This window comes from Papio anubis, chromosome 6, assembly GCF_008728515.1.
Source record: "Papio anubis isolate 15944 chromosome 6, Panubis1.0, whole genome shotgun sequence".
Lineage (NCBI taxonomy): Eukaryota > Metazoa > Chordata > Mammalia > Primates > Cercopithecidae > Papio > Papio anubis.
In genome coordinates, this window is record NC_044981.1 from 13,911,640 (window position 1) to 13,938,940 (window position 27,301).

General features: G+C 38.1%; 2 protein-coding genes and 1 pseudogene across 4 annotated transcripts in view; all 3 read left to right on the top strand.

Annotated features, from left to right (window-relative positions):
• Nucleotides 1-287: 287 nt before the first annotated feature.
• RNF182 (ring finger protein 182) overlaps nt 288-27,301 on the top strand; it is a 54,819-nt gene continuing 27,805 nt past the window's right edge. For 2 of the 3 annotated variants that reach the window (XM_031666926.1, XM_017957591.3), the window contains exon 1: nt 288-661. The gene's annotated coding sequence lies outside the window, so the exon portion shown is untranslated. Of the gene's footprint in view, nt 662-1,049; nt 1,130-27,301 lie in introns of those variants that run through there. The other variant, XM_031666927.1, reaches the window with a different exon arrangement.
• Nucleotides 500-27,301, top strand: part of LOC116275347 (skin secretory protein xP2-like) — a 48,963-nt gene continuing 22,161 nt past the window's right edge. The window contains exons 1-2 of the mRNA XM_031667366.1: nt 500-661; nt 738-1,128. Coding sequence (XP_031523226.1) covers nt 500-661; nt 738-1,128 — 553 coding nt within the window. The remainder of the gene's footprint in view (nt 662-737; nt 1,129-27,301) is intronic.
• LOC108585361 lies at nt 21,480-25,088 on the top strand (annotated as a pseudogene).

The window sequence follows — 27,301 nt, forward strand, 5'->3', positions numbered from 1 at the left end:
GAGGCAAAGCTTGGTAAAAGAGGGAGGAGAAGGAGGGGGAGAGGGAGAAGGCGGCACGGCGTCCCTTGGCAGCTCCGTGCATGCTGCGGCAGTTGCAACAGGAGCACCGAGTCACAGTTGCTCAACACTTCATCACTTTGCCTTGCTCTTTCTCCTTCCTTAAGTTAATTTCCATTTTGAGGGTACAGCTCCACAGGAGAAAGGTGTCGTGGTAGTGGTGGTGGTGGTGGTGGAGGGTGTGTGTGGGGGGATGGTGGTGCGACGGCAGTTGGAATGTCCAGTGTGGGAAAGCAAAGGAGTGCCTACTAGGATGCGAATACCACTTGGCCCTGGGCTCGCTCCGCTTTAGCCTTCCGCTCTCGCTGGGGAGAAACGGGCGGTGTGTGAGGGAGACTGAGAGAGGGCCGTGTTTGTGTTGGTGGCGGCCCATCGGGGGTCCTTGTCCCCTCCGAATACCCGGACTGCTGAGGGGAAGAGCTGGGGGGCCCCGGCGGTTGCCATGGTGACGCAGGGTCGGCGGCTCCGCGCAGTGGAGACAAAGCAGCCCGCCCGCCAGCCCGCTAGCTCCTCGCGCGAGCTCCTCCTCCGCGGGAACCTCCCTCCCCTCCCAAGAGCCGCCGCAGCCGGAGCGGCTCCCGGGCCCTGGGCCGCCGCCGGCCAGGTAAGGCGAGCGCGCCCGCGGCCGGGGAGGGGTCGGTTGGACGCCGGGTGGGGTGGGGCATGCCTGGCGCGCGGAGGGAGGGGTGCCCGCGTCCAGCTGCGCCCGAGTCCCCGGGGGCGCGTCCCCACCGAGGAAACGGCCGGCGGCCGCCCCCGACGCCGCTGCCGCCGCGGCCTCCCCCACGCCGGGGCAGTCGCCAGCCCCGCAGTCCTGGACCGCGCCGGGCCGCCTGAGCGCGCCGAGGAGAGGGGGCGGCAAACTTCAGGCCGAGCGGCGCCGGGGCCGGTGCGCGGAGTCTCCCTCTGGGCACCGCGGAGGCCGCCGTCCTGGCACCAACTTGAGGGGCTGCGCGGCGGAGGGCGGTTCCGGAGCGCCCGCGCGGGCTGCACCTGCTCAGGGAGCTGCCCCTCTGTTGTTGTTGTTGTTTTTCCTTCTTGGCGTGCCATCGAGGCTTTTAGGGGAAAAAAGGTATGAAAATATTTACCTTTGGATTTTCGTGTTTCATGGTATTCTCTTTGAGGAGGGCATGGAGGGACAAGCGAAAGATTTTTACAAATCTCTGAAAAGCGAGCCCATTTTTATGCCTGTGGCTGAAGCATTTTGAGGGGACTTCTGAAGTTCGTTTGGATATTGAATCGAAAGACCTTTTTCTTTGGACGGTGCAGTTGCACCTATAACTAGATAGTAAGGGTAGCCCGAGTTTCCCCGGCTGGCGAGACCAGAGTGTAGAGCTGTACCGATACTTTGTCGAGGAGATACTTGGCACCCAGGTCATTGCTTTTGTTTCTGGAAGGTATTGTGTTCATGCTGTAAGGAACTGGGAAGTGCCTTGTGTTTTTTTATGTGTAGGGAGGCAATCCAAAGCACCTCTGGAGGCAGGTAGCTGGGCGGTGTTTGCCTCGGTGTTTGTGAGTGTGATGATAAGGACCACGATGCGGTTGCCATTGGGGCACTGGATATATTAAAGGTACCCCTGCCCTTTCTCAGTGGCCCCAAGCCTTACAATCATTTCGTGATAATTAGTTTGTTGCAGACGCGAAGCACAGATTTAAATTGTGACTGTGAAGACTTATTTTTTTGGTACTTAGACATCATCTTACATGTAGTAATATGAAAGAAAACATACATTTTCAGAAATACAGTTGATCAATTCAGAAGGAACTTGTATATATGTTAATAAGATCTGTTTTAAATCATATTTAATATGAGATGTCATATTGATAACTGGAAAATTATCTAACATATAAAATTGTATATCCAACTTAGTAAAATAATGTATAAGTTGGAATAGGTCAGTTAAAGAACTCTATATGGAATGCAAGAAGTTATATTTTTGCTAAAAAGTAATTAATGAAAACAAACAGTACCAGTGATCATTTTGAATTGCAGTTAAGTTGATTGGAATTCTGGATATTACAGCTATTTGAAGTGTCAGGCAAAGAGTGATTATCTAATATTCCTCTTCCCTCTTTTGGGATTTCAACACCTGTTAGCCTGCTGATTACTAGGTTTCTCAGTCTGTTCATATTTGCCAGCAACTTTAAGTAATGTCGCTTCATTAGAAGATTGTATTGGAAACTAAAGGATTGAAGTTGCAATAACAGTTTGCAGGTTATTTCACAATTGGGCTTGTTTTTAAACTGAATTTTACCTGTGGAAGATTCACAGATGCTCTGCTAAATACTCTTTCATGACGGTAATGAAATGGTACATTGATTAAAACGAAGTAGATCTGTTTTGAGAAGATAAACAGGAGAGAAAAATAAGTATTTTCTCACTTAAACGTGAACAGCAAACAGGATATTGAAGCCTAGGCACATTATATAGACAGAGAATGTAGCTTTATGTTTTGTACTAAAAATAAATTATTTGTGTGTGTGTGTGTGTATGTGTGTGTTTTTCCTAAGGGACCAAGAAAACAGCTTTATTCAGATCTTTGTTAGCAAAATGAGCATTCAAGTTAAAGGACTTGGTCCATGCTTTCAGCCAGATGAAATCCACACTGTGAATTCTAGCCTCAACATTTATGTTGAGGCCCTTAATCTGAGTGACGAAGAATGGAGATATCCATGGTGAATTTAGCACAGTAAGAACTGGTACTTTGCCTTTCCTGCTAGCTCACGCAAGCACAACATTCAGTATAGTTTGGCTTCTTCAAAACTGCATCATTTTCTGCCAAAATATAAAGTCAGTATACAGAAATCAACAATCACGTATTGCATGCACTGCTTGGTTGTAGTTATAAGAGCTCTGAAGCATGAAATGAAGCTTGTGTCAGTGCAGTGGAAAACAATAATCTGGCATGATTATATGTGTTACTAGTGTTCTGAGGTATGTGCATAACCAGATAATGAAACAAAAAATACTATGATATCTGCAATATGTCCTTAGAAAATGCAAACAGAAAATGTGCTTTCTGTCCATGGTGTAGCCACCTGGTGGAAGCAGGCAACAGCGCTGCATATCCCCAGGTGTAAAATACTAGTCATCACTCTTGCTGATTCACGGGACTTTTCCTGCATTTCTAGCTTCCGAGTTTTAATTTTATGAAGTAAAACTGGCCCTAATTTTTGGTATAAGCTGTAAAATATGGCTTGATGATCGTTACCATAGCTGTATTCTACCTGAAAGAATTCTGTAATTTAGTTTATGAAGCATATCCAAAGAAAAAAGAATGAACCACAAATGTTCCTAAGTTAGGATTAACATTATATTTGTGCCATTGAAAGTCAGTTGTTTGTAACCACATAAGCCTGCATGGGCAGCCTAAAACCACTGAAGCCTTTATTAGCTGTTTCTGGGTCAACATTCTCTTGCGATTTCTAGTTGCACTGTGATAACATGATTACTGGTTGGTAATTTAGTATGTAGTGCAATGTGTCGTAGCATTTATAAAAGCACATTTGTGAAGGATGGTAGTTTTTAAATGATTTCTTCATTACCAAAACACTTAGGTTTAGATTTGTGGCTGGGGAGAATAATGTGACCCTGAGACCTCAAGACAAAATGCTATAAATATAAGATATTGTTAACTGACCTGCTGTGCACAGTGGGTATTGATCAGAACTACTGTACTGCGAAAAGGCACAGGAGACACATGGTCATGGTGATAGGATGTGCTGTTTAGTAACATGGATTATTAATAGTGATTGATAGAAGCTGAAAAACTTTTGTGAGCATGTGTTTCGTTTTTCATGTTTTCAGTTCAAATGAAGATAAGATGTCTTAAGCTGGTAAGCCACAAGTGCTTGGGGAAAATATATACTTTTATACAGTATTGTACATAATTTAAGTGATATAAACATAGTTCAAGGTAAATGATTGTTTTCCTTATGTGCCAATTGTTTGTAGCAGTTATATAGTATGGTTTTGGACATCAGTCATCAAATGTTTATCAAATGTTTCCTTCTATATATTCTGTGTTGCTTGATGAAAGTCAACTGACCTCTTATAGTTGGGGACTTACTTGTTTTTCAACTATTAGGGTTATTTATTTTATATGTAATTCTTTATGTATGATACCCAGATATTCTCCTTTGGTCTTGTTTTCAGCCTTCCTTTTTTCAGAAGTCGTTAATTTTGTAATGTTTTTAAAAAACGTTTTGTATTTCCAGAGCTTATTTTAAAAATGATTTGGTTAATGTGTAATTTGATCAGAAAATAGTGTGCATAAAAAAACACATTATAATCTTTATATTTTGCGTTTTGAGTATTTATAGACATTGTATGTTGGAGAGTAGAATTTGGGATCCTCTTAGGTGATGGCTTATTTCCATACATGTTTTGAACTTGATCCTTGCTTCTTTATCTTACAGTCGTTTGAAGTGAAAACCAAAGAACTAGGAGGTGGAGGCAGCAGTGAGTTAAAAGGTGTTAAAGAGATCAGTACACACTGAGAGTCTGCGGGTGTAGTGGCCAAAAGTGGTGCGGGGGTGGGGGTGCAGTGCTGGTGGTTGGGAGGGCAGGGTCAGGGAGTCTGGGGTTGGAAGCTGGGAGACAGTGATGGCTCTAATAATCTCTTTAACACTTTATGGTCCAGACTCTAAAGCAAATTACCTGAGGTCTTTACCTAGTGACCATTTCCAAAGGCTGGCCAGTCCTACAAAAGAGGTGCGGGTGCTGGTCCTGGTCACTTGCCTCTGTTTTTCCTCCCAATTAACTAAAACATGACTCTCTCAAATTGTGATTTAAGTGCACTTTAAATATTGTAAACCACAAATTAAGGCCCAATAATAAAATGTTTCCACATGAGTAATGTTATCTAATTGGTCAGGTACATGATTTAGATAATCAAGATAGCAATGGAACTGTAAAATAAAACTGTGTGTGTTTGGCTAACATATTTGATGTATTTGAGTGAGAAGTTGTGTTTCCGAGCAGTCTATTGTGAACCATCTTCCCTCTTCTATAGCTATGGTCATTCAAGGCAGACATGGTGTTTTACATAAGTTGATCACCATGTGATGTGTCAGGCATAGTTATACTGAAGAATTGTTGTTTACTCAAAACTCTTGAATTTTAAATCTACAATAAAAGGTTTCTGTGTGGTCTTCTCTGGCCTTTTTTCCTTCCTGTATATTGGTTTCCTGAGACCTTGTTTAGTCTGATTGCAGTAATTTTGACTTCCAGCTCTTCTCTGTCAATCAGACGCTTATGAATTCTTCCCTATGGGCCACTTTTCCAAGCACTTCAGAAATACCAACTCATTTAATCCTCACAACAACCCTTTGAAGTAGGTACTATTATCCCCATTTTATGAATGAGGAAACTGATATGATCTCTTTCTGTTATGTTAACCCAAAGGTACACAAAATATACCAGAATCCTGGCTTTGTGTCAAGGAATGCAGCAAGCTTTATTTTCTATTTACTGATATCTACTAAGTGTAGAAATAATGACACTAATTATTATGCTTGGGCTTTCCTCCCCCATCTTATATTTTCTTTTTGCTAAAACTAAAACCTAAAGTCATAAAACAAGAAGCATTTCTTCATAACACATTGTGACATGTACCAGTATTTTTTTCTGTACATAGAAACTAGAATAATTTATGAAAAAGATATTTTCCAAAGGTGGTTGTTCTTTAATTTATTATTTGTATTCATATATTTAAAGAATATAGTCAGCCTTGCATATCTGCAGATTCTATCAATTATGGATTGGAAATATTTGGAAAAAAATAACAATACAATGATAAAAAATAATACAAATAAGAAACCCAGTCTAAGAACTATTTACATGATATTTACATTGTATTAGGTATTATAAGTAATCTACAGATGATTTAAAGTACATGCAGGATGTACATAGGTTACATGCAAATACTATGCCATGTTATACCAGGGACTTGAGCATCCTCAGATTTTGGTATCCTTGGGGGTCCTGAAGCCAACCCCCCTGCAGATATTGAGGGGTGACTACATATTTTCTGTGGTATTGGCCGTGCTATATACATGTAAATCTATCTTGGAAATGTTGATCCATTTGCATTGCCTCACGGGGTTATCCTCAATATGGGCTCACCTGCTCTTCCCTAGGCTACCTCTTACATGTGCTAAGGACTAAGTGATACTCCCTTCTCACTCTCTCCCAGTGGAACTCTGTGCATGTCCCTCCTCTGAAATAACACATGTTCTTACTGTCTCCATAGAAGAATGAGTAAGCATTTTAATTTCAGGAGCCTTATTTAAGCTATGTGAAAAGTAGTACTAAATAAGAGACAGGTGTTCATAAAAGCAAGTGAGTAAACATAGTTCTGTAGGTTCATTTAATAGTAAATTTTGTAATAACTACTATTTATTAAGCATTTACTTGGTGCCAGGTACGCTACTAAGTATTCCACACAAGCTGTCTCTTTTGATCATCACCATAATTCTTGTTTCCTTATCTATAAAAGGCTAATAAATAGCTTATCCAAGATGGTACAGAGTTGGTAGATTTAAAAACATGATTTGTGTGGATAAACCACAATCTGAATTTGACTATGATTGCGTTGTTAATTACCAGCAGACAAAGAATGCCTTCGTGCTGCAGTGAAGATGCTTTTGGGATTATGTTACTTTGGAAAGAGTGGCAGTTGAGGACTGCCTGGTGGAGCAAATTCAGAGTGGCAGGTATGGATGGCTGAGAAGGAGGAGGTAGTTCTCTGGAGGTAGCCAAGAAAAAGACATTGTTGTTTACAATTATTGCTGCAGCCCTCAGATGGGCTTTTGGAGTAGAAGGAGGGAGAGAACCCCTATCCTCAAGTCGAATTTTGGAAAAAAAACCAACAAAATTAAATGGAGTTATTTTCTGTCTCCTGAATTTGTGTTTTGTTTTATACTGTGTTCCGGATTGGAAATGAACAAGGGCAAGGGCTACCTGAGTGGTATAGGATGAAATGAAATGAAAAGTAACTCAATAAATGTCATATACCGCAGGCTAAATTCTCTGAGGGTCAGAGCAACATGCTCTTTGTTACAGTGGGAGATTTCCTTGTTTTAGGATGCTGAAGGTCTGGAGCGTGGTATAAGGGATGAAGTTAGAAGCTTGGAAAGATGTTTTCATTTGGGTCATTCCCCTGCATGGCGTGGGGTTTTCCTGGAATTCCTGGTGCATACTTGATAACTCCTGGGGGAAAAAAAGGAATAAGAGACTTAGAATCTTAATACTATGGAATAAAACCACTTTTATGATCATCTAATTATTTAGATCACTATGACCTACTATGGAATAAAACCACTTTTATGATCATCTAATTATTTAGATCACTATGACCTTTTTTTTTTTTTTTTTTAAATGTTCAATGCCAATATGAGAAGCCAGACATCCTGGATTTGAATACTGGCTCTGCCACCTTTTAGTGATATGACCTTGAGGTAGCTGCTTAATCTCTCTGTGCCTTCATTTCATTACTGCAATGGACAGCATTCTTATGTGCCCTCCAAATTAGTATGTTGAAATTCTAACCCCCAAGGTGATCATATTAGGAGGTAGGGCCTTTGTGAGGTGATTAGGCCATGAGGGTGGAGCCCTCATAAATAGTATTAGTGCCCTTATAAAAGAGACCCCAGAGAGATCATTGGCCCCTTCTGCCATGTGAGAACACAGTGAGAAGGCACCATCTGTAAACCAATAAGTGGTCTTTTACCAGATACCTAATCTGCCAGCACCTTAATCCTGGACTTCCCAGTTCCCAGAACAGTAATAAAGAAATTTGTGTTGTTTATAAGCCATTCAGCATATGGTATTTTGTTATAGCAATCTGAACAAACTAAGACAATTACGTTTAAAGCGGAGACAATAATATTACTTCACTTGGTGATTGTAAGGATTAAATGAATTAACATTTCTAATGTACTTAATAGTTATTAAGGGTAAGTTTTGTGTGGAGAAAGGAAAATTAATATTTAATTTATTTCAGGTAGAAACAAAAATCTCATTTTCTTTGGGCCTTTAAGTTCAACTTGCATATCTTAATGCTCTGTTTATATATCTGGTGAATATGAGCAATCATCTTCACTTTTTCTTTGACTAAACTTTAATTCAAATTGAACATATTGGATTTCTTAAATTATCAGCCTCATTTATGAACTTAAATTTCAAACCTTAAATATTGTAAATTGCACATGTTACTTTATTGATTGTTCTATTTAGATAAATCATATGCTTATTGGGCAAATTTATGACTCAAGTAAGTAAAACCTTACCAAATACTTAGGTGAAGTTCCTTTGAATATTTTGTCACTTACAAAATTAATATTGTATAGACATAGTCAAATACTCCTAAACATTTCAATCAAAATAAATCTTATCTAAAATCTATTACACATTTTGAACTAGAATCACAAGGCTCATCTGTCAGTTTGATGTCAGATTCTTTTAAATTGTGCACAGGCTGTTCCAATTAATATAAGACGTATTTCTAAGCTTTTCTAAAAAGTAATAATACAAGTCTGATTTTCCTCATCTCTACATTTAATTCTAAACCTTCTCTAGATGGGAGTTAGTTACCCACTAGAAGGAAGTTTATAATCTCAGATAAACTAACTGAAGATGCCATTCTAGGTGAACTTTAGTTATCTTACCATCCCATATTGATTTGAAATTGCTGTCTGACCATTTTTTAATTAAAATATGGTTGCTTATTGATCACTCATTTAAGGCTCGAATGCTGCAACTGGACGGCACACATTCTGGAGAATTCTTCCTATGACATAGATGGACAGGCTTGGCCCTCCTGTGTAGTCATCATAACAATAGGAGACTCCAAACCCTTCTTTTCAGGTAGTGTTGGTTTTTTAATCCTTAGACCAGTGCTGTCCAATATGTACTTCTAAGTTATGGGTAGTGATATTAAAAAGTAAGATTTGGCCAGGTGCGTGACTCACACCTGGAGGCCGAAGCAGGAAGATCACTTGAGGCCAGGAGTTCAAGACCAGCTTGGGCAACATAGTGAGATTCCCACCTCTACAAAAAATGCTAAAATTAGCTGGGCACAGTGGTGCGCATGTGTAGTCCCAGCAGCTCTGAAGGCTGAGGTAGGATGCAGGAGGATTGCTTGAGCTCAGGAATTCAGGTTTCCATGAGCCATGATTATTCCACTGCACTCCAGTATGGCGCGAGACTCTGCCCCTTAAAAAAAAAAAGAAAAAGTAAAAAGTAATTATTTTTAGTAGTAGATTTTATTTAACCTAATATATCAAAATTACCATAATTTCAACATGTAATCAATAAAAAAATTATTAATGAGATATTAAACATTTTCATTTTGCACAAACTATTTGGAATCTGGTGTGCATTTTACACTTAGAGAACATCTCAATTTGGATGGTAAATTTTCAGCAATTAAAGTGAGGCCGGGCATGGTGGCTCACTCCTGTAATCCCAGCACTTCGGAAGGCTGAAGTGGACAGATCACCTGAGGTTGGGAGTTTGAGACCAGACTGGCCAACGTGGTGAAACCCCGTCTCCACTAAAAATACAAAAATTAGCTAGACCTGGTGGCACGTGCCTGTAGTCTCAACTACTCAGGAAGCCGAGGCAGGAGAATCGCTTGAATCTGGGAGGCGGAGGTTGCAGTGAGCCAAGATTGCACCGCTGCACTCCAGCCTGGGCAACAGGTGGAGACTCTGTCTCAAAAAAAAAGGAAAAAGAAAAAAAAAGAAAAGAAATGTGGTCTTACCAAAAGAGTAATGTTGTATTTGCAGGAAAAATATTTTTCATTGGTTCAGTTTCTAAATTTAAATTAATTGAAATTAAATGCGACGTAGATTTCAGCTTCTTAGTTGCACCAGCCACATTTCAAGTGCTCAATAGCCAAACATGACTAGTGGCTGCCATGTTGAATAGTATAGTCCTAGACTTGATTCAGAGTCACTCCTCACCCTGTCTCTCATTGTTATGGAGTCCCTTGTTGTTATGATGACTATACAGGAGGGCCAAGCCTGTCTGTCTATATCAGCTTTAGGCTTTGCCCACCAATATTTGAGATATCTTCTTTCATTCTGTTGGATTCTTCATTTCCCTTGCTCACAGTTATGTTAGTCGTTTTAATGACATCTCTTGGTTTGAAAGGCATTTTAATGTGATTTCATTAGATCCAAATATTCTATACTTTTGCCTATTTTTCTGAGTGACTTCTCCAACAATGTTTTTTTGATTTGTTTATAACAATTGTACTTCCAAAGGTAGTGCAGTGGGGTAGGCTTATGCCATCTCTGTTTCTTCATAGGTAGTTTGCCATTTAGATAGGATTATGAAGACTGAACTGTGATCCAAGCATGAGCTCGTAATGCTGGCTGGCAGCCCCACTCCTTTTTTCTAGTCTGTTCATTATTCTTCTGTCCTGGACAAACAAAATCCAAATAAACAAGAATATTAGCAGAGATAAATAAAATTGAGATAATTAAAATAATGCAAATGAGTGGATGAGTACCTTAGATTAAAAGGTAAGGTAACATTTAAATAGGGATTTGAGTGACAAGAGAAGATCTGCTCAAGAGCAGAGCATTTCAGACAGAATCAGTCAGTGCAAAGGCCCTGAGGCAGAGAGAGAAGGCAGGAGAGTCATATGAAATGAGGTTAGAAAGAAAAGGGGTGGCCAGATTGCTCCAGACTTTGTTATTCATGGTAAGGACTTGAGTTTTATTCTATGTGGAATAGGAAGCCATTGGAGGACTTTTTGTAGAGGTGGTCCGGGAAAGATGGGAGTAATTTGGTTAACATTTTAGAAATATTATTCCATGTAGAGAACGAATCTACATGGAAGATGTAAGGGGACAAGATTGGTACCAGGGAGACTTGTTAGGAGCCAATTTCAATAGTTCAGGTGAGAGATGGTGTATTTACCACAATTTTAATTTTACATTTATTTATGTGATAGATTTATACCATCCTCAGTAGACTGTAAGCTCCAACAGGGCAGAAACAATGTCTTTTTTTTTTTTTTTTTTTTTGCCTAAAGTTGTAATCCCAGTGTAGTATTCCCAGATGTAGTCCCCGTATGTTGACTTAACTGTCAATTCAGCATTTTCCATATTTCACACATAGAAGATATGTGTATGTATCATGACCAAATAAATTACTATAGCTAGCAGGAAAGTATTCCTAAAGTCAGAATATCAAGGCCTTTATTCAGATGTTCAGATTAGAGTTGGAAGTCCTTCACTCTGATTCTGACAGTGAAATGACTTACAAACCACTTATTAACAAGTAGAAGATATTTTCACAGGAAATCAGAACATTTGATGATCCCAAAAGATAGCACATTAGTTATAACCGTATGATGTCACTGAAACTTTTGAAATTGTTATGATCTCTTAATCATGATAATGTATGGATAGAAAATTTACTCAGCAATGTATCTTACATTGAATATATACAAAAGATGTTTAAAAATAATACATCTTGCTATGATTCATTTGAGATAGACAACACTTATCATAATGGGGTACTAGAAATGCGCTATGCTGTTGATACAGTTTTGTTGGGTGAATGTATTAGTCCATTCTCACATTGTTATAAGGAACTACTTGAGAGTGGGTAATTTATGAAGAAAAGAGATTTAATTGAGTCACAGTTCTGCAGGCTGTGCAGGAAGCATGGCTGGGGAGGCCTCAGGAAACTTAACAATCATGGCACAAGGCGAAGGTTAAGGAGGCACATTTTACATGGCCAGAGCAGGAAGGAGGAAGAGAGATGGGAGAGGTGCCACACACTTTCAAAGAACCAGATCTCCTGAGAACTCTGTCACGAGACAGCACTATGGGTATGGTGCTAAACCATTAGAAACCGCCTCTTTATCTAATCACCTACCACCAGGCCCCACCTGCAACTTTGGGAATTAAAATTCAACATGAGATTTGGGTGGGGACACAGAGCCAAACCATATCAGTAAGGAACTAACATCATAGAAAAATTAATGTTTTCCTTTTCCCTGTCTTTATAGACAATGATGGAAGAGTTAGAAATCCTTAAACAGCTTTATGTAGACAAATGGACACATAATTAGGAGAAGCTTAAAGCATTTTAGAACTCAGGATAATAGCTCTGTTGAGATTCAGTTATTCTTTGATCTGCAGTAAATTTAAATGGTCGTGGTTGGTCTATAAATATAAATTTTTCTTTCACAGACAGTTTTAAAAGGGGAAAATTTAGACAGCTCTTGTAAAAATCTCACATTGTAGAGTGGGAAATTTCTTAAGTAACACTGTGCTAGGCTCTCTAATGACTCAAAGATGAACAAATCAAGTGTAGCCCTACCCTGCTGATGCGAACAGAAGAAATTACAGGTAAGTGTCTGGTCGTTACACAAGTGTGTATCATGATAGGGCATATATATGATGCCTGTGGGATCTGTAGGAGAGGCATCCAAGCAAGATTTGGGATTTGGGAATAATTGATGTCTATACTGGATGAAGGATGACCCAGGAAAGCAGGCAAATATGGGACAGTTTGGGGTGGTAAGAGTGGGTAAAAGAGCTATAAAGAGGGAACTGGGCATCGTAAAAGCTTAGAATCCATTTGAGATAATATGGCTTCTTTTGGAGAGTAAAAGGAACTGGGGAGGGGATGGAGTGGGGTCGGGGAGGAGAAAGGAGTAAGAGATGTGGCTGGTGAGGTAGACAGAGGCCAGATGAGGAAGACGGTAAAATATTTTAAGCAGGGGAGTAAATGATCAGATTTGAGTTTTAGAAAATCTCTCATGGTGTTACGTGTAGACTTTTCACAATCACAACATTACCTGTTTTGTGTTGTATGTATCCTGTATAGACATAGGAAGCATTACTTTTATTTTTAGATACACTTGTTATTGAAGGTTAACGTACATATAGGAAAGTGCACGAATCATAAGGGTATACAGCTTTCATGCATTTTCAAGTGAGTCCCCTGTGTAACTACCTACTCACATCAAAAAATAGAAGATTACTATCACCCCCAAATCCTTCCTTTGCCTTTTTTTCAGTTATTACCTGCCCCCAAAGGTGACCCATAGTCTGAATTCTAACACTGTTGATTAGTTTTGCCCGTTTTAGAACTTTATACAAATGGAATCAGGCAGTGTGTACTTTATGTGTGTTTGTATGATAGCTTTCACCAACTATTTGGGATATTCATCCTTGCTGCTGGATGTAGTAATAGTTTGTTTTTTGTCTCTGTCATTTTGGTGTAGTATTTCATTGTTGCCTGTAGCACACTTTTTAAAATCGTACTGTTCATAGACATTTGGGATGTTCCTATTTTCAGCTATTACAAATAGTGCTGCTACAAACATTCTCATACATGTGTATGTGAGCAATTCTGTTGTGCATCTCTTTAGAAGTAGAAAGGTCATGGGTTATATGTATGATTTAGCTGTGATATTGCTATCAAACTTTTGCCAAACAGTTGTCCAGGTGGTTATATCAGTGACATTCTCAACATCAGTGTATGAAAGTTCTAGTTGTTTCTCATTCTTGCTCATAGTTGTATTGCCATAGTGGCAGATGAAAAATGATACCTCACTGTAGTTTTTGTTTGTACTTTCCTAATAAGTGATGTTGAGCATTTTTTCATGTTTTATTAGCCATTTGGATAGCCTCTTTGATGAAATGCCAGTTCAAATATTTTTGTCCATTAAAAAAGATTATCTTTTTCTTACTGATTTTTATGGAGTTCTTTATATTTTCTAGATAGAAGTCCTTTGTGTGATATATTTGTTGTGGAATTCTTCCACATTATAGCTTGCTTTTAACTCTTATAATTTTTCAATCAGAAGCGTTTAATTTTAATGAACTCATTTATATATATTTTCTTTTAATGTTAGTGCTTTTTGTGTCTTAAGAATTTTTTGCCTGCTCCAAGATCATGAAGATATTCTCCTATGCTACCAAGAAGTTTTATTGTTTTACTTTTCACATTTAGATTTATAACTCCTTTGAATTGATTTTTGTGTATGGTGTGAGGTAAGGGTCAAAATGATTTTTATCTATGTAAATATCTTGTTGACCCAGCATTATTTATTGAAAAGATTATTCCTTCTCCATTAAATTGCAGTGGCATCCTTTTCATAAAAATAAGTAATCATATGCTTATGAATCTCTGTCTGGATTCTGTATTTTGTCCTTATGATGCATTTGTCTAATAAAGTGCCTTACATAATCCCAGCACTTTGGGAGGCCAAGGTGGGTGGATCACTTGAGGTCAGGAGTTTGAGACCAGCCTGGCCAACATGGTGAAACCCCGTCTCTACTAAAAATACAAAAATTAGCCAGGTGTGGTGGTTCACACCTGTAATCCCAGCTACTTGGGTGGCTGAGGCATGTGAATTGCTTGAACCCAGGAGGCAGAGGTTATAGTGAGCCAAGATTACATCACTGCACTCCAGCCTGGGCGACAAGAGCAAGACTCCATCTCAAAAAAACAAAAACAAAAACAAAAAAGCATCTTACATTGATGTAATCCTGATATCAGGTAGTATAAGTTCTTCCGTTTTGTTTTTTGTCTTGATTTTCTTTTAGCCCATTTTTAGTGTTTGGCATTTACATACAGATTTTAGGATCATCCTGTCAGTTTCCACAAACAACCTGATAGATTTTGGTCGGAATTTGCATTGACTCTGTAGATCAATTTGGGAGAGTTGACATTTTTGTAATATTGAGTCTTCTAATCAATGAACACAATATAGCTCTCCATTTGTTGTCTTTAATTTCTCTAAGTAATGTTTGGAAGTTCTCTCTGTAGTATTCTTGTACTTCTTTCATTAGATTTGTTCTTTTTATTGTTATTGCAAATGCCATCTTTTAAAATTTCACCTTGTAATTTTTTGTTTCTTGTGTATATAAATACATTTTTGTATCTTGACCTTGATTCCAGGGATTTTGCTGTATTCAGTTCTTAATCTTAATAACTTATTTGTAGAATTATTTGGATTTTCTATGTGCATAATCACTGTATGTGATGGATAAAGAGCTTTGTTTCTTTCTTGTCTGATTCTTATCTCTTTCACTTTTTTTATTGCCTCATTGCTCTATCTAGGACCTCAATTATAATTTTGAATAGAAATGGTGATAGTATGTACTTTGTCTTATTCCCAATTTCAGGGGGAAAGCATTCAATATTTAAAATATGGCTCTTGCTTAGAAGTGTTGAAACCTTTTTATCAATTAAGAAAATTCTCATTTCTAATTAATGGTTATTTTAATCATGAACATGTGTTGAGTTTTAGCAAATGATTTTCTGCATTTATTGAGATGATCATATGATTTGTTTCTCCTTTATTTTGTCAATATGGTAATCACATTTTTTAAAGTGTTAGAACAGTTTTGCGTTTCTATCATAAATTCAGCTGATGTGCTATTATTTTAGTGTTTTGTTGGACTCAGTTTGGTGATATTTTGTTTAAGAATTTGTTTAGGAGAGAGATTGGTGTAAGTATCTGAATAGTGCCTCCCTTATCATTCTTGATATTTACGATCTGTGCCTTTCTTCCCCCCTTGCCTGGGGTTTATCAAATTTATTATTTTATCAGTGAACTTACTTTGACTTTTTTTTTTTGCTATTGTATGCTTATTTTCTAATTTATTAATTTCTGTTCATAGTTAGTACTTTCCTAATATTTTTGGCTTTGGGTTTTCTGTTTTTTCTAACTTTGTGAAAATGATACTTAGATTATTGATTTTCAACTTTTCTAACATATGCATTCAAAGCTCTGCATTTTCCTTAAGCATGGCTTTAATAGTATCCTCTTAAATTCTGTCACATTTTTTCTGCTCAAAATATTTAAAAATAGCCATGTGTTTTTTTCTTTGACCACAAGTTATTAGACATTTATTGCTTAATTTACAATGGTTTAGGATATTCTAAAAATCTTGTTGATTTCTAGCTTAATCCAGCTATTGTCAAAGAACATGCTATTAACATTTTAGTCTTTTGATATTTTTGAGACTATTCTTATGGCCTGGATATGATCATTTTTGCTGAGTGATAGACATGCACTTGAATAGACTACACAACATATTCTGTAGTTGTAGTTGCAGAATTTGGTGCACATAGATTGGGTCAAATTCATTAATTGTATTGATCAAAGTTTCTATCTACAGTTTTTCAGTCTGCTTATTCTGTCAATTATTGGGATGGATAAGCAAAATCTCTCACTGTGATGATGAATTTTTCTACTTTTCATTCTGTCACTTTTTAAATATATATTTTGAGGATATGTTATTAAATACATACAAACTTATAATTGTTATAATTCCTTGGTGTATTGTACCCCTTTCCTCTCTGTACCTCTCATAATGGTTCTTGACTTACTGTTTACAGGTCTTATAGTAGTATATACCAACTCTCCTTTGTTAGTTGGTTAGTGTTGCATGGTATATCTTTTTATATACTTTAAATTTCCTGACTCTATTTTTAGTTGTTTGTTTTATAAGCCGCATATAGCTGGCTTTTGTTTACTTATCTCACCTGACAATCTTTGGAGCAGCTAATAGTTCATTTACATGTAAAGTACTTGATAATATAATTGAGTTTAAACTTCCCATTGTACTATTTGTTTTCTAACTGTCCTATCCGTTCTTTGTTCTTCTTTTCTTCTTTCTTGCTTTTAAAAAAATTAATAAAGCAATTTTAATTCAGTTTTCTTCTCTCTTTTCTTGATAGTTATACATTGTGTTTTACTCTTTTGGCTGTTATCCTAGAGATTATAGCATCTATTTTCACTTATGGATATACTTTAAATTAGTATTTTAATCCTTCCATGATGATGTAGTGTTATTAGAATACTTTGACTCTATAAACCCCTTCCTCTTTTTGGAATGGTTGTATCATTTTAATTCCACACATGAATAAAATAACCTGATACATTATTATTGCTGTTTTATACAGTATTTATCTATATTTATCATTTATTTTCATTCCTTCATGTAAGTCTGTGTTTCCCTTTGGGATTATTTTCTTTTTGCTGAAAGAACTCCCTTTAGTATTTCTATTTTTACCTGTTTGAAAGTATTTTGTCTTAATTTTTGAAGCATATTTTTGTTGCATGTGGAATTCTAGATTGACAGTTTCTTTCAGTACTTTAAAGGTGTAATTTCATTGTCCTCTGTTTTCCATTATTTTTGTTGAGAAATCGGCTGTCAGTCTCACTTTAGTCCTTTAGAGGTGATGTGCCTTTTTCCTCTGTGTGTTAAAATTTTTTTCTTTGTCTTTGGTATCGAGGAGTTCTATTATGATGTGCTGAGGCACTTTTTCTTTACTATTTATCTTGTTTGAGGATCATAGAGGTTCTTGAATCAGTTTTAGAATATTCTTTAATTACAATTTTTTTTTTTTTGAGACAAAATCTTGCTCTGTGGCCCAGGCTGGAGTGAAGTGGTGTGATCTCAGCTCACTGCAACCTCTGCCTCCTGGGCTCAGGTGATCCTCCTTCCTCAGCCTTCTGAGTAGCTGGGACTGTCTACATGTGCCACCACACCTGGCTGATTTTTTTTATTTTCAGTAGAGATAAGATTTTACCATTTTGGCCAGGCTGATCTCAAACTCCTGACCTCAACTGATCCACCTGCCTCAGCCTACCAGAGTGCTGGGATTACAGGTGTGAGCCACCACTCCTGGCCAGTTTTAGAATATTCTTAGCAGCTGTCTCATCAAATAGTATTTCTTCTGGTCTGATCACTTTCCTCCCCTCCTAGAAGTACAATTTTATATCCTTTAGATCTTTCACCCTGTTCTATTTGACTCCTAAACTCTTTTTCCTATTTTCCATTGTATTTTTTCCTCTTTAGTTTGGACATTTTCTAATGACATATGTTTCAATTCACTAATGTTCTCATCTTCTGTTCTTATTTTTATTTTATTTTGTTAGGGCTTTATGGAAGTATAACTTATACACCATAAAATTCAGCCATTGCAGGTGTAGCATTCAATGATGTTAGTTAAATTCGCAGAGTTCTGCAACCAGAGAAAGAAAATCTTACCTTATTCTTTGTCTTTTCTAAAATTCTTATTTGGTAGATTAGTAGATACAAACAGCCCTGATAGAGCTATAATTATTCAATTACATTCAGGGAATATCAGGGAATACTAATGGCTACCTTATCTAAATGGTGAAAGTAGTTTCTAAATTATAAAGTACTATTAATATATACTTTTACTCATCCAAATAAAAAATTATATTTAATAACATATATATCTAAACCCTTGGTAAAAATAAAATGCTAAAATGCTATACAATGTAAGGTGTTATTACCATGTGCGTAGAGGTGGTTCCTGCTGGTTTTTTTTTTTTTTCTTTTTTTAGAAATAGGGTCTCACTATGTTGTCCAAGTTGTTCTTGAACTGCTGGGCTCAAGTGATCCTCTTGCCTCAGCCTTCCAAAGTGATAGCATTAGAGGCCTGAGTCACTGTGCCTGGCTGAAGTCTATGTTTTTTTGATGGAGATATAAAAATAGGACTTTTTTTTTTTTTTTTTTTTTTTTTTTTTTAGCAGTAAATCATGTAGGCTACTGGGTAAGTGAATATTGAGGTGCTAGTAGAACTCTGTACCATTGGTACTTACCTTACTGCCTTGGAACTCCTATATTTTGCATACATGCCTGTCCCCCCCTATGAATTACAAATTTTTTGAGGAAGGTGACAATGTCTTGCTCATTGTTAGTATCGCTGTATGGTACCTCGAACATGGGAAGTATTCAACAAATGTTTGCTAAGTGAATGAAGTTTTGCAGCTGACACTTTAAAAAAATGATAAGACATATTTTATTCAGTACTACTTCAGCAGGGGAGACCTAAGCGTTACCAGAGCTTAACTGAACTGAACAAAAGACAGGAGCCCTTTTAAATGCTGGGATATACTAAACAAAAGGTACTAAAAGACATTAAGGGTGATTTCTGTGTGTAGTTAGGCAATGTGGGTTTGTTAATTGGTGTTTATCTGGAGAAGCAATTGGTTCTTGTGTCTTTAGGACAGGAAATATAGCTTTGCAATTTGGGACAAGATGCCCACCAGTTAGGCTCTTGCCCTCCTACAAGAACTGGGCAACAGGAGAGGTATCTCTCTGGATGTTTACGTTTCAAAGAGGTGGCTCCCAGGTCCTTGAGGAGCTGTTTCTGGGTGGTAGAGGATTTACATCTCAAAGGTACAAGGAAAAGATTTACAGTTGCAAGCTTTCAAGAGTAAACGCTCTAGAAAAGGAAGGTCAGGGACCTATTATCAGGTGTTGGCTAGAATGAACAGAAAGTTATTTTGGCTTTAGAAATAATTTGAGAAAGCTCTGAGCTTTCTCAGCTAGGCACGTTCAGGAGGTGGTGTTGTCATCGTAGGAACATGGCCTTGAGCTGACAGAACCTGAGCAAGTGTTTGTTCAAATGTCTTAGTATGGAGGGTTGATGAAATGGGTTGTGCTGAAAGTTGCAGTTTGTATAGGCCAAAGTGGAGGCCTAGTTGAAAAGAGGACTCAGAGGAGCCTGACTAAAGTTTGGTCAAGGAGAGGGTCTTTGTCAATAATGCAGGGCAAGGAAAGGTAATTTATGCATGGAAATTCAGGATGAAACCAGAAAGGGGGTGGAAATCAGGCATACCTATAAGAATTTAACGTCCAGCACTGGCCGAGAAAGAACTAGTGTTTAGTTAACCAGGTCTGCTATATCTGTTATTTCTACTTAATCGTTTCAATACACTTGTGAGGTCAGTACTGTCTGTGTGTTACAATCAAGAGACAGAAGCACAGATATTTTAAATAACATGTTCAGGGTCATATAGTTAGTGATCAGTGGAGTTGGGATTCCAACTCAGATTGTTTTTTACTTCAAATGACTCTGATCATCAGTATTTATTTTAATATTGTTATATAGCAATTTGCTTTCCTCAGAAGTGATTTACATTAATAACAGTTAAGATTGCTAAGCTGCTTACTAAGTGGCTGATCCTAAGAAGAACATTTAGCCGGGCTTAATAAACATTGAGGAGTGAGAACATAAGAATGTTAGTAGAGCTTTGCTTTCTTAGGGTGGAAATGCCCTCTGTTGTCACTTGAATTCCTGCTAACACCCCAATACATGTGGAAAGGTTACTCTTAATTATGTATGATATATATAATGATCTATATATATAATGATCACCCTATAATGTTGGAGCTGGAAGGTCTTTAGCCATCAAGCCCAGAATCTTAATTTCTCAGATAAAAAAGCCATGACCCAGAAAGTTTAAGTGATTTACCCAAGTGATTTACTCAAGATCTCAGTCTGTGCATTAGAGAGAGCTGGGCTTGATTTAGCCAAAAATTATTGTGGCCCACTTTGGGGATTTACCCTCAGATGTTGTCATCACAAAATGTATCAAACGTGAAATTGCCACTTCGTTGCCAGTGCATTCTTTTAGCAAATAACCTTAAACGTTGGAATTGCCCTTATGGGGAGATGATGGTACCTCAGCAGTGCCCCTCAGAGCCCAATCAGGTGATTTTGCAGAGCTTTCTGTTTTAAACACTTCTGTCTAAAGTGTTTTGTGTGATGCTATAGGTCAGGCAAAAATATAGTAACAGCAACATGACAACAACAACAAAACAACCAACGTGGATAAACAAACGAACCTTAAAAATTTTTTGTCACTACAATGTTTTAACAATTTCAAAGATTGACATAGACCTCTTCCCTTACTTATGTTAATACCTATTAGTTTATGCTGTTTTTAGTGTTAAACGGTAAAATGTTTATTCCCTTGTTGTAGTCCATTACTGCTGTGCCTTAATTTCATCTTGACAGTTTTCCTCTGGCTTTTTGGCCTCCCATTCATTCTGATTACACCAGTGAATCTGTTACCAGAAAGGGGTCCCAACCAGACCTCAAGAGAGGGTTCTTGGATCTTGTGCAAGAAAGAATTCAAGGTGAGTCCACAGAGTAAAGTGAAAACAAGTACTTTAAGAAAGTAAAGGAATTAAAGGGTGGCTATTTCATAGACAGACTAGGGCATTCTCAAAAGCAAGAGGAGAAACACGTCTGCCTTAGGTACAGTGCTTATTTCTATATAACAAAGGAAAAAGTCATGGGGAGATGTACTTTACTGCAAGGGTTTGTGACAAAGTATTGTTAATCTTTGTGTAACTACTTTGGAAAGAATCTATATTATCTTTAAAGCAAAATATTATTATTATTATTATTTATTTTTTTTTTTTGAGATGGAGTCCCACTCTGTTGCCCAGGCTAGAGTGCAATGGCACGATCTCAACTCACTGCAACCTCTGCCTCCTAGGTTGAAGCAATTCTCCTGTCTCAGCCTCCTGAGCAGCTGGGACTACAGGCATGTGCATTATTACGCCTGGCTAATTTTTATATTTTTAGTAGAAACGGGGTTTCACCATGTTGACCAGGCTAGTCTCAAACTCCTGACCTCAGGTGATCCACCTGCCTTGATCTCCCAAAGTGTTAAGATTCCAGGCATGAGCCACCGTGCCTGACTGCAAAACTTATTCTTAAACTAAGAATGCTTTTGTTCATAAGATATTGGGACATCAGCACATTTCCTGGGTCTGTTATTTCCTGGGTTTGTTATGTCCTGGGTCTATTCAGTAAACATTACTCACTTCTTCCCTTAACTGTAAATATCCTATGACTAAAAAGTCTAGCCTCCTGGGAATGCAGCACAGTAGGTCTCAGCCTCATTTTACCCAGCCCTAATTCAAGATGGAGTCACTCTGGTTTGAATGCCTCTGGCACATTTCCCACCTCCCATTTATAAGGGGAGCCTTAATCCTAAAGGTTGCAGAGGGATAGAAATTTATCTTCTGTAGCTTCTTCAGGCTGAACAGGGGCTATGATGTTCCTGCCTAACAATATTTAGGGTCTCTTGTATTTAGAGTTGGGAGGAGTTTAGTCAGAAAGTGTTAGTATGGTGAAGATCATTCAAAACTCTGAGTCCTGATGAAAGATGATACCTGGAAGATTAATAAGTATTTAAGAAAACACTGAATAAGCTTCTTCTAAATTATAGACAAAGAGTACCACAGCAATATATTCTAGAACTGTAAAGCGAAATCAGTAAAATTGTCTCAAATAAACTAAATAAGACAGCTCTCTATGAACTGGGGAATTGTGGGAACCAAGGTGATATGGGGTTGCTAGCTGATTTCATTATGTGTCCAGAATTAGAATATTAATTCAGATTTTTATGTTACTTATGCCGCTTGTTTCTTTTGAGCAGCAACCAGAGATCACTGGTTGGTTCACAGGAATAAGCAGGGTCAGTCTAAATTGCAGAAAAAACTCAAAAACAATGGACAAGACTAGAGTCTAATAACAGGTGTTCCATAGTTTGTGAAACGTAATTTTTCTATCTCCAGTCCCTATTTTTATTAAAACAAACCATGGTAGGACTGATTTGTTTGCAAAATAAATTTTAGTCTTATTGTATGTGGCCTGGTTGTTTGTATAAAGTGAAGCAAGAATAATAATTTGCCATATAGTCTTTTGACTTTGATGGAACTGTGTTCTATAATCTAATCTTAGGTTAGACTTTTTAAAGCCTTGAGACCAGTCATGGATTTATATGTGCAAATATGAGTTGGGTAAGTTTCTCTCCTCTGGGGGGTCCCAAGATATTTGGGGCTCCAGGGCCTGTCAGAAAGTGACATTCTTTACTTACCACAGGTCAGGAGCCCTGTACAAGGCTCAAGAGTCCTGTACAAGGCTCAAGATATGAGGTCAGTTTTCTTAGGGGCTTTAATTGGCTCTATAAATGAATTTTGATTCCTTAAAGCAGTCTGTTTACATTTGAAAGCATGTCAGTCATTCCAGTCAAAGCCTTGGCAAAATAACTAGTGTCTCCAATTGTGTCTTGTCACAAAGGAAAAAGTCTTACTGGACTTATGTAAATAGCTATATCACTGTAAGTTAAAAATACTCACAAATAGTTTCCAAATTTGGGAGAAATCAGGTAGAGAGAACGAAACGTGCTCTAAATTCTGTTTACAGTAGTATATTATACTCAATTGTTAAAAGCTGTAAATAGCTCAAAATAAAAGTTTTCTTGACTCTGAAAAACAAAACAGAAAGGCAAAAAGTCATAAATAGATTATTTTGGTCTTTTATTAGTTGTCTATGCAATTCCTGTTTTTCTCAATATTTATGAATACATTAGTTTTCCAAGAGTCTTGGAAGTTTTCTTCTATTTTAATGGCATACATTTCAAAGCTGTCAAAGTCCTGCTTTATAAGAGTACTTGTCAGAGTCCTATAGCTGATTATAAACTGCCTTTTGAAGAGAATCAAAACAAGACAATTGCTTGTGGATGACAAAAAGTCTTAGGGCAGCTATAGTCAGACACAATTGACAAGGAAATTTGGCTACCCTTGTGGCACACAATAATTTAAGATAACAATTATAACTATTAATGATAACATATACTAAGTTATACAAGAATTATTGTAGTTGTGCATAATTTTGGAACACATACCAATGACACATATAAATAACCCAAAGAATGTCCGATGCCATTTTGTATTTGACAATACTTTGTATATGATTTTAGTATGTCAAATAAGTCAAATATGCCATTATTTAACTTCAGGGGACCTCATATCTAAAAGGATTATCAAGTCAGGAAAGACTTAATTTATAATTTGATTTTGGAAAGTTTGTTAAATAGCAAAGGTGTAAAACACGTTATGTTATAAAATAGAATCTCAGGTCACCATAAGTCATTTATTTAGCCAAAATGATAACTTAAAGATTTAAAAAACTTTTTTACCCATTGATAGAGGGAAGAGTTAGCTTTCCAAATAATGTCTCTTTTCTCGCCTTTCTTTTTTTTCTTTATTCAAAAGGCAAAAATATTTTATATTTAAATATTACATGAAAATCTTGTTCAAAAGAGAAAGCCAAATTTCGCTTTTGTGTTGATGTACTATTAATGTCAAATCCAATTTTTAATAAAATCATACGAGCCAAACCTACTCACTCCGAATCAGTTTGACTGTAAAGTAAGATTCTCATAAACCTTTTATAATCCTTTACATTTTTTGTTGATGGCAAGATGGCTGCCTTTGCTTTTGCCAGTGTAGTGAGAGCAGCTTCAGGAATCTTATAGCCCCAAATGTTTTGGCATCTTCAGCCTACCAAAATTGTGTCAAGAATGCCTCTCTTATTTCTGCATTGTCTACTGGACGTTTTAGTCATATTCAGACACCAGTTGTTTCCTCCACTCCCAGACTTACCACATCTGTCAGAAACCTGACATGTGGGCATCCTGCAGTGATCTTTAATAGAGCGGCCCCTTTGCTTCCAAGTGTCCTGAAGCGGCCAGTCAGATCTCTAACATTCGTCTGTACACAAAAAGGCAAGGGAAAGACTGTGAAAGCTGTCATCTATAGGTTTCTTCGACTTCATTCTGGCCTTTGGTTGAAGAGAAAGGCTGGTTATAAGAAAAAATTATAGAAAAAGACACTTGCAAGAAAAAAAAGCGATTGAGGGAATCTGTGTTCTGCAGTAAAACCCAGAGTAAACTCTTAGATAAAATGATGACTTCCTTCTGGAAGAGACGAAAAACTGGTATGATGATGATCCTTATCAAAGTATTATGATTGAACAAACCTGAAAGTATAGATCAGAAGTTTCACTTGTTTCTCAGTATTGAATATGTATCTTTGTGTACATGATATCTTCGCAAAAATGGGTAAATATAAAACTTCATGTAAATTGTACCTACGAATAGGTAAACATACAGTGCCAATGTTAAACTTATAAAAGTTTTAAAACTTAAACAATTTTTTGCTGAAGAGTAGGTCAGTGCTCTAATCTAACCCTGTTGTGCGTTTTTCCAATATTCAATTTATGGAAAAACTAAACAATATCCTTTTAATTTTAGTCACTTTGTTCACACACAGAATTTCTTTTACAAGATTAATTTTTTTACAAACCTTCCACCATTTGCTCAAATTTTTAGCTTTATTCTATGTAACTTAAAATAATTATTCAGCCCTCTTTTCTTTTCTTCTTTTTTTTTTTTTTTTTTTTTTGACAGAGTTCTGCTCTGTCTCCCAGGCTGGAGTGTGATGGTGCAGTCTTGGCTCACTGCAACCTCCACCTCCTGGGTTCAAACAATTCTCGTGCCTCAACCTCCCAAGCACCTGGGATTACAAGCACACACCACCACACGTGGCTAATTTTTGTATTTTTAGTAGAGATGGAGTTTCACCATGTTGTTCAGGCTGGTCTTGAACTCCTGACCTCAGGTGATCCGCCTGCCTTGGCTTCCCAAAGTGCTGAGATTACAGGCATGAGCCACCACACCTGCACCCCCCTTTATTTTTTTTGAGATAGAATCTTGTTCTGTTGCCCAGGCTGGAGTGCAGTGGTGCAATCTCAGCTCACTGCAATTGCCGGCTCTTGAGTTCAAGTGATTCTCCTGCCTCAGCCTCCTGAGTAGCTGGGACTATAGGCGTGTGCCACCACACCTGGCTAACTTTTGTATTTTTAGTAAAGATGGAGTTTCACCACGTTGACCAAGCTGGTCTTGAACACCTGGCCTCAGGTGATCTGCCCACCTCAGCCTTCCAAAGTGCTGAGATTACAGGTGTGAGCCACTGTACCCAGCCACTTATTTTTCTTTAAGTCAGTTAACCAGAGCTCTTTCATATGTAAACATCACACACATAACACATATAAATACACAGATGGAAGAAGATCTAATAGTTATAATTTTTTTTATTTGCCAGTTTTAAGTTTCTTAATTGGATTACTGGCTTCAGGCTGAAGCCCTTCAAGGAACAGGACCAGAAAGGCATGTAATTTCTAGGGCCTAATAAGCAGGCACAGTTGGAAGTCAAAACAGATCCTCCAAAATTAAAAGACCCATTTTTATACTGGATCCTTGATCCCCAAAAAGAGAGAATTAGCCCATCCCCTATGGGAGTCTTATCTCTCAGTAGGGCTGGGACATTTCCATACCTTCCAGGTGGTCAAGAACATGCTTCTCTGATCCCAGTGTGCCAAGTGCACAGTATTCCTCCCTCACAGCTGCCATTAGCTATCCCTAAAAGTATATGTCCTACCTGGTTATTAGACACCAAGGCTAAAACTCTCAAAATGCAAGTGATTTTGACCATTCGTTTAACCAGTTTTCACAGACAGAGAGACCAGAAGCCTGAGTGGTAGGAAATTCTTACTTTTTTGCCAGCGTGATAGGTTTCTGAGTTACCTTTCTCTGAGTGGCTTCGATAGTCTTGCTTGTTGCCCCATAGCTGTGGGGTCCAAGCCACGTTACAAAAGAAAATCATCTTCTTCCATTTCATGGATGCGTAGGCAAAGCCTCTTAGTTTTGCAAGATTCCACCCAACAGGCTCTGTGGGGGAAACAAATGAACATTTTCCATTTTGTCCGGAGCAAAATACACATGACAAACATAGATACCAGTCACCCCAGTCAGCACCCAGCATCAACCTGGCAAGGCTCAAACTTTCCCCTGTTGGCCCCTGTCAACCCCTGTCATCTTTGATCCACTTAAAGTGGGGTGGAATGACCTCTAACCAGGAGTTTCAACATGTGGTCTCTGGGCAAGATAGAGAAGCGGACAGTTGCCCTGCATGACAGAAAAGATAGTAAAGAGAAAGGAGAGAAAGAGAGAGAGGAAAGGGAAGGGCGAAAAGCATTGCCTGTGGTGGGGCAGGGAGGCAAGGAGCTCAGGGAGGCCAGGGAAAGACCCACCCAGTGCAGCAACACTGAATCAGAAGTCTAGGCAGCTGCTTGTCAATTGTGAAGAGATCTTCTCCAGCAGGCCCATCAGCTCTCACATTTCCCCCTTTGTGGGAGAGAAAGCTTCCCAGTGTCTGACAATCCTGTACATGCCTAATCCTGTCACCCACAGCCGTCAGCAAAGAGTTCAAGGCAGATTAATCCAAAGAGAAAAGCGGTCAACATCCCATAGTGTCAAATCCATTTTTGACCAAAAGAGGCCTTACTGAGAGGATTCTCTAACCCCTTATGTCTCAGGAGGGATGCTAACCCTTCTGAGCTGGGCCTTTAACCCAACTTTGTCCTTCACCTGGGATGAAATGTATCCTACCACTTATCCAAAGTCGGCCAATTGGTGCTGTGCAGACGATTTTCCTTTGGTTAAGTGGGGGTCTCTCCAGTATCATCCCTTCATGGCTCATCACAGAATATGTTACTGAAAAGGGGGTCCCAGTC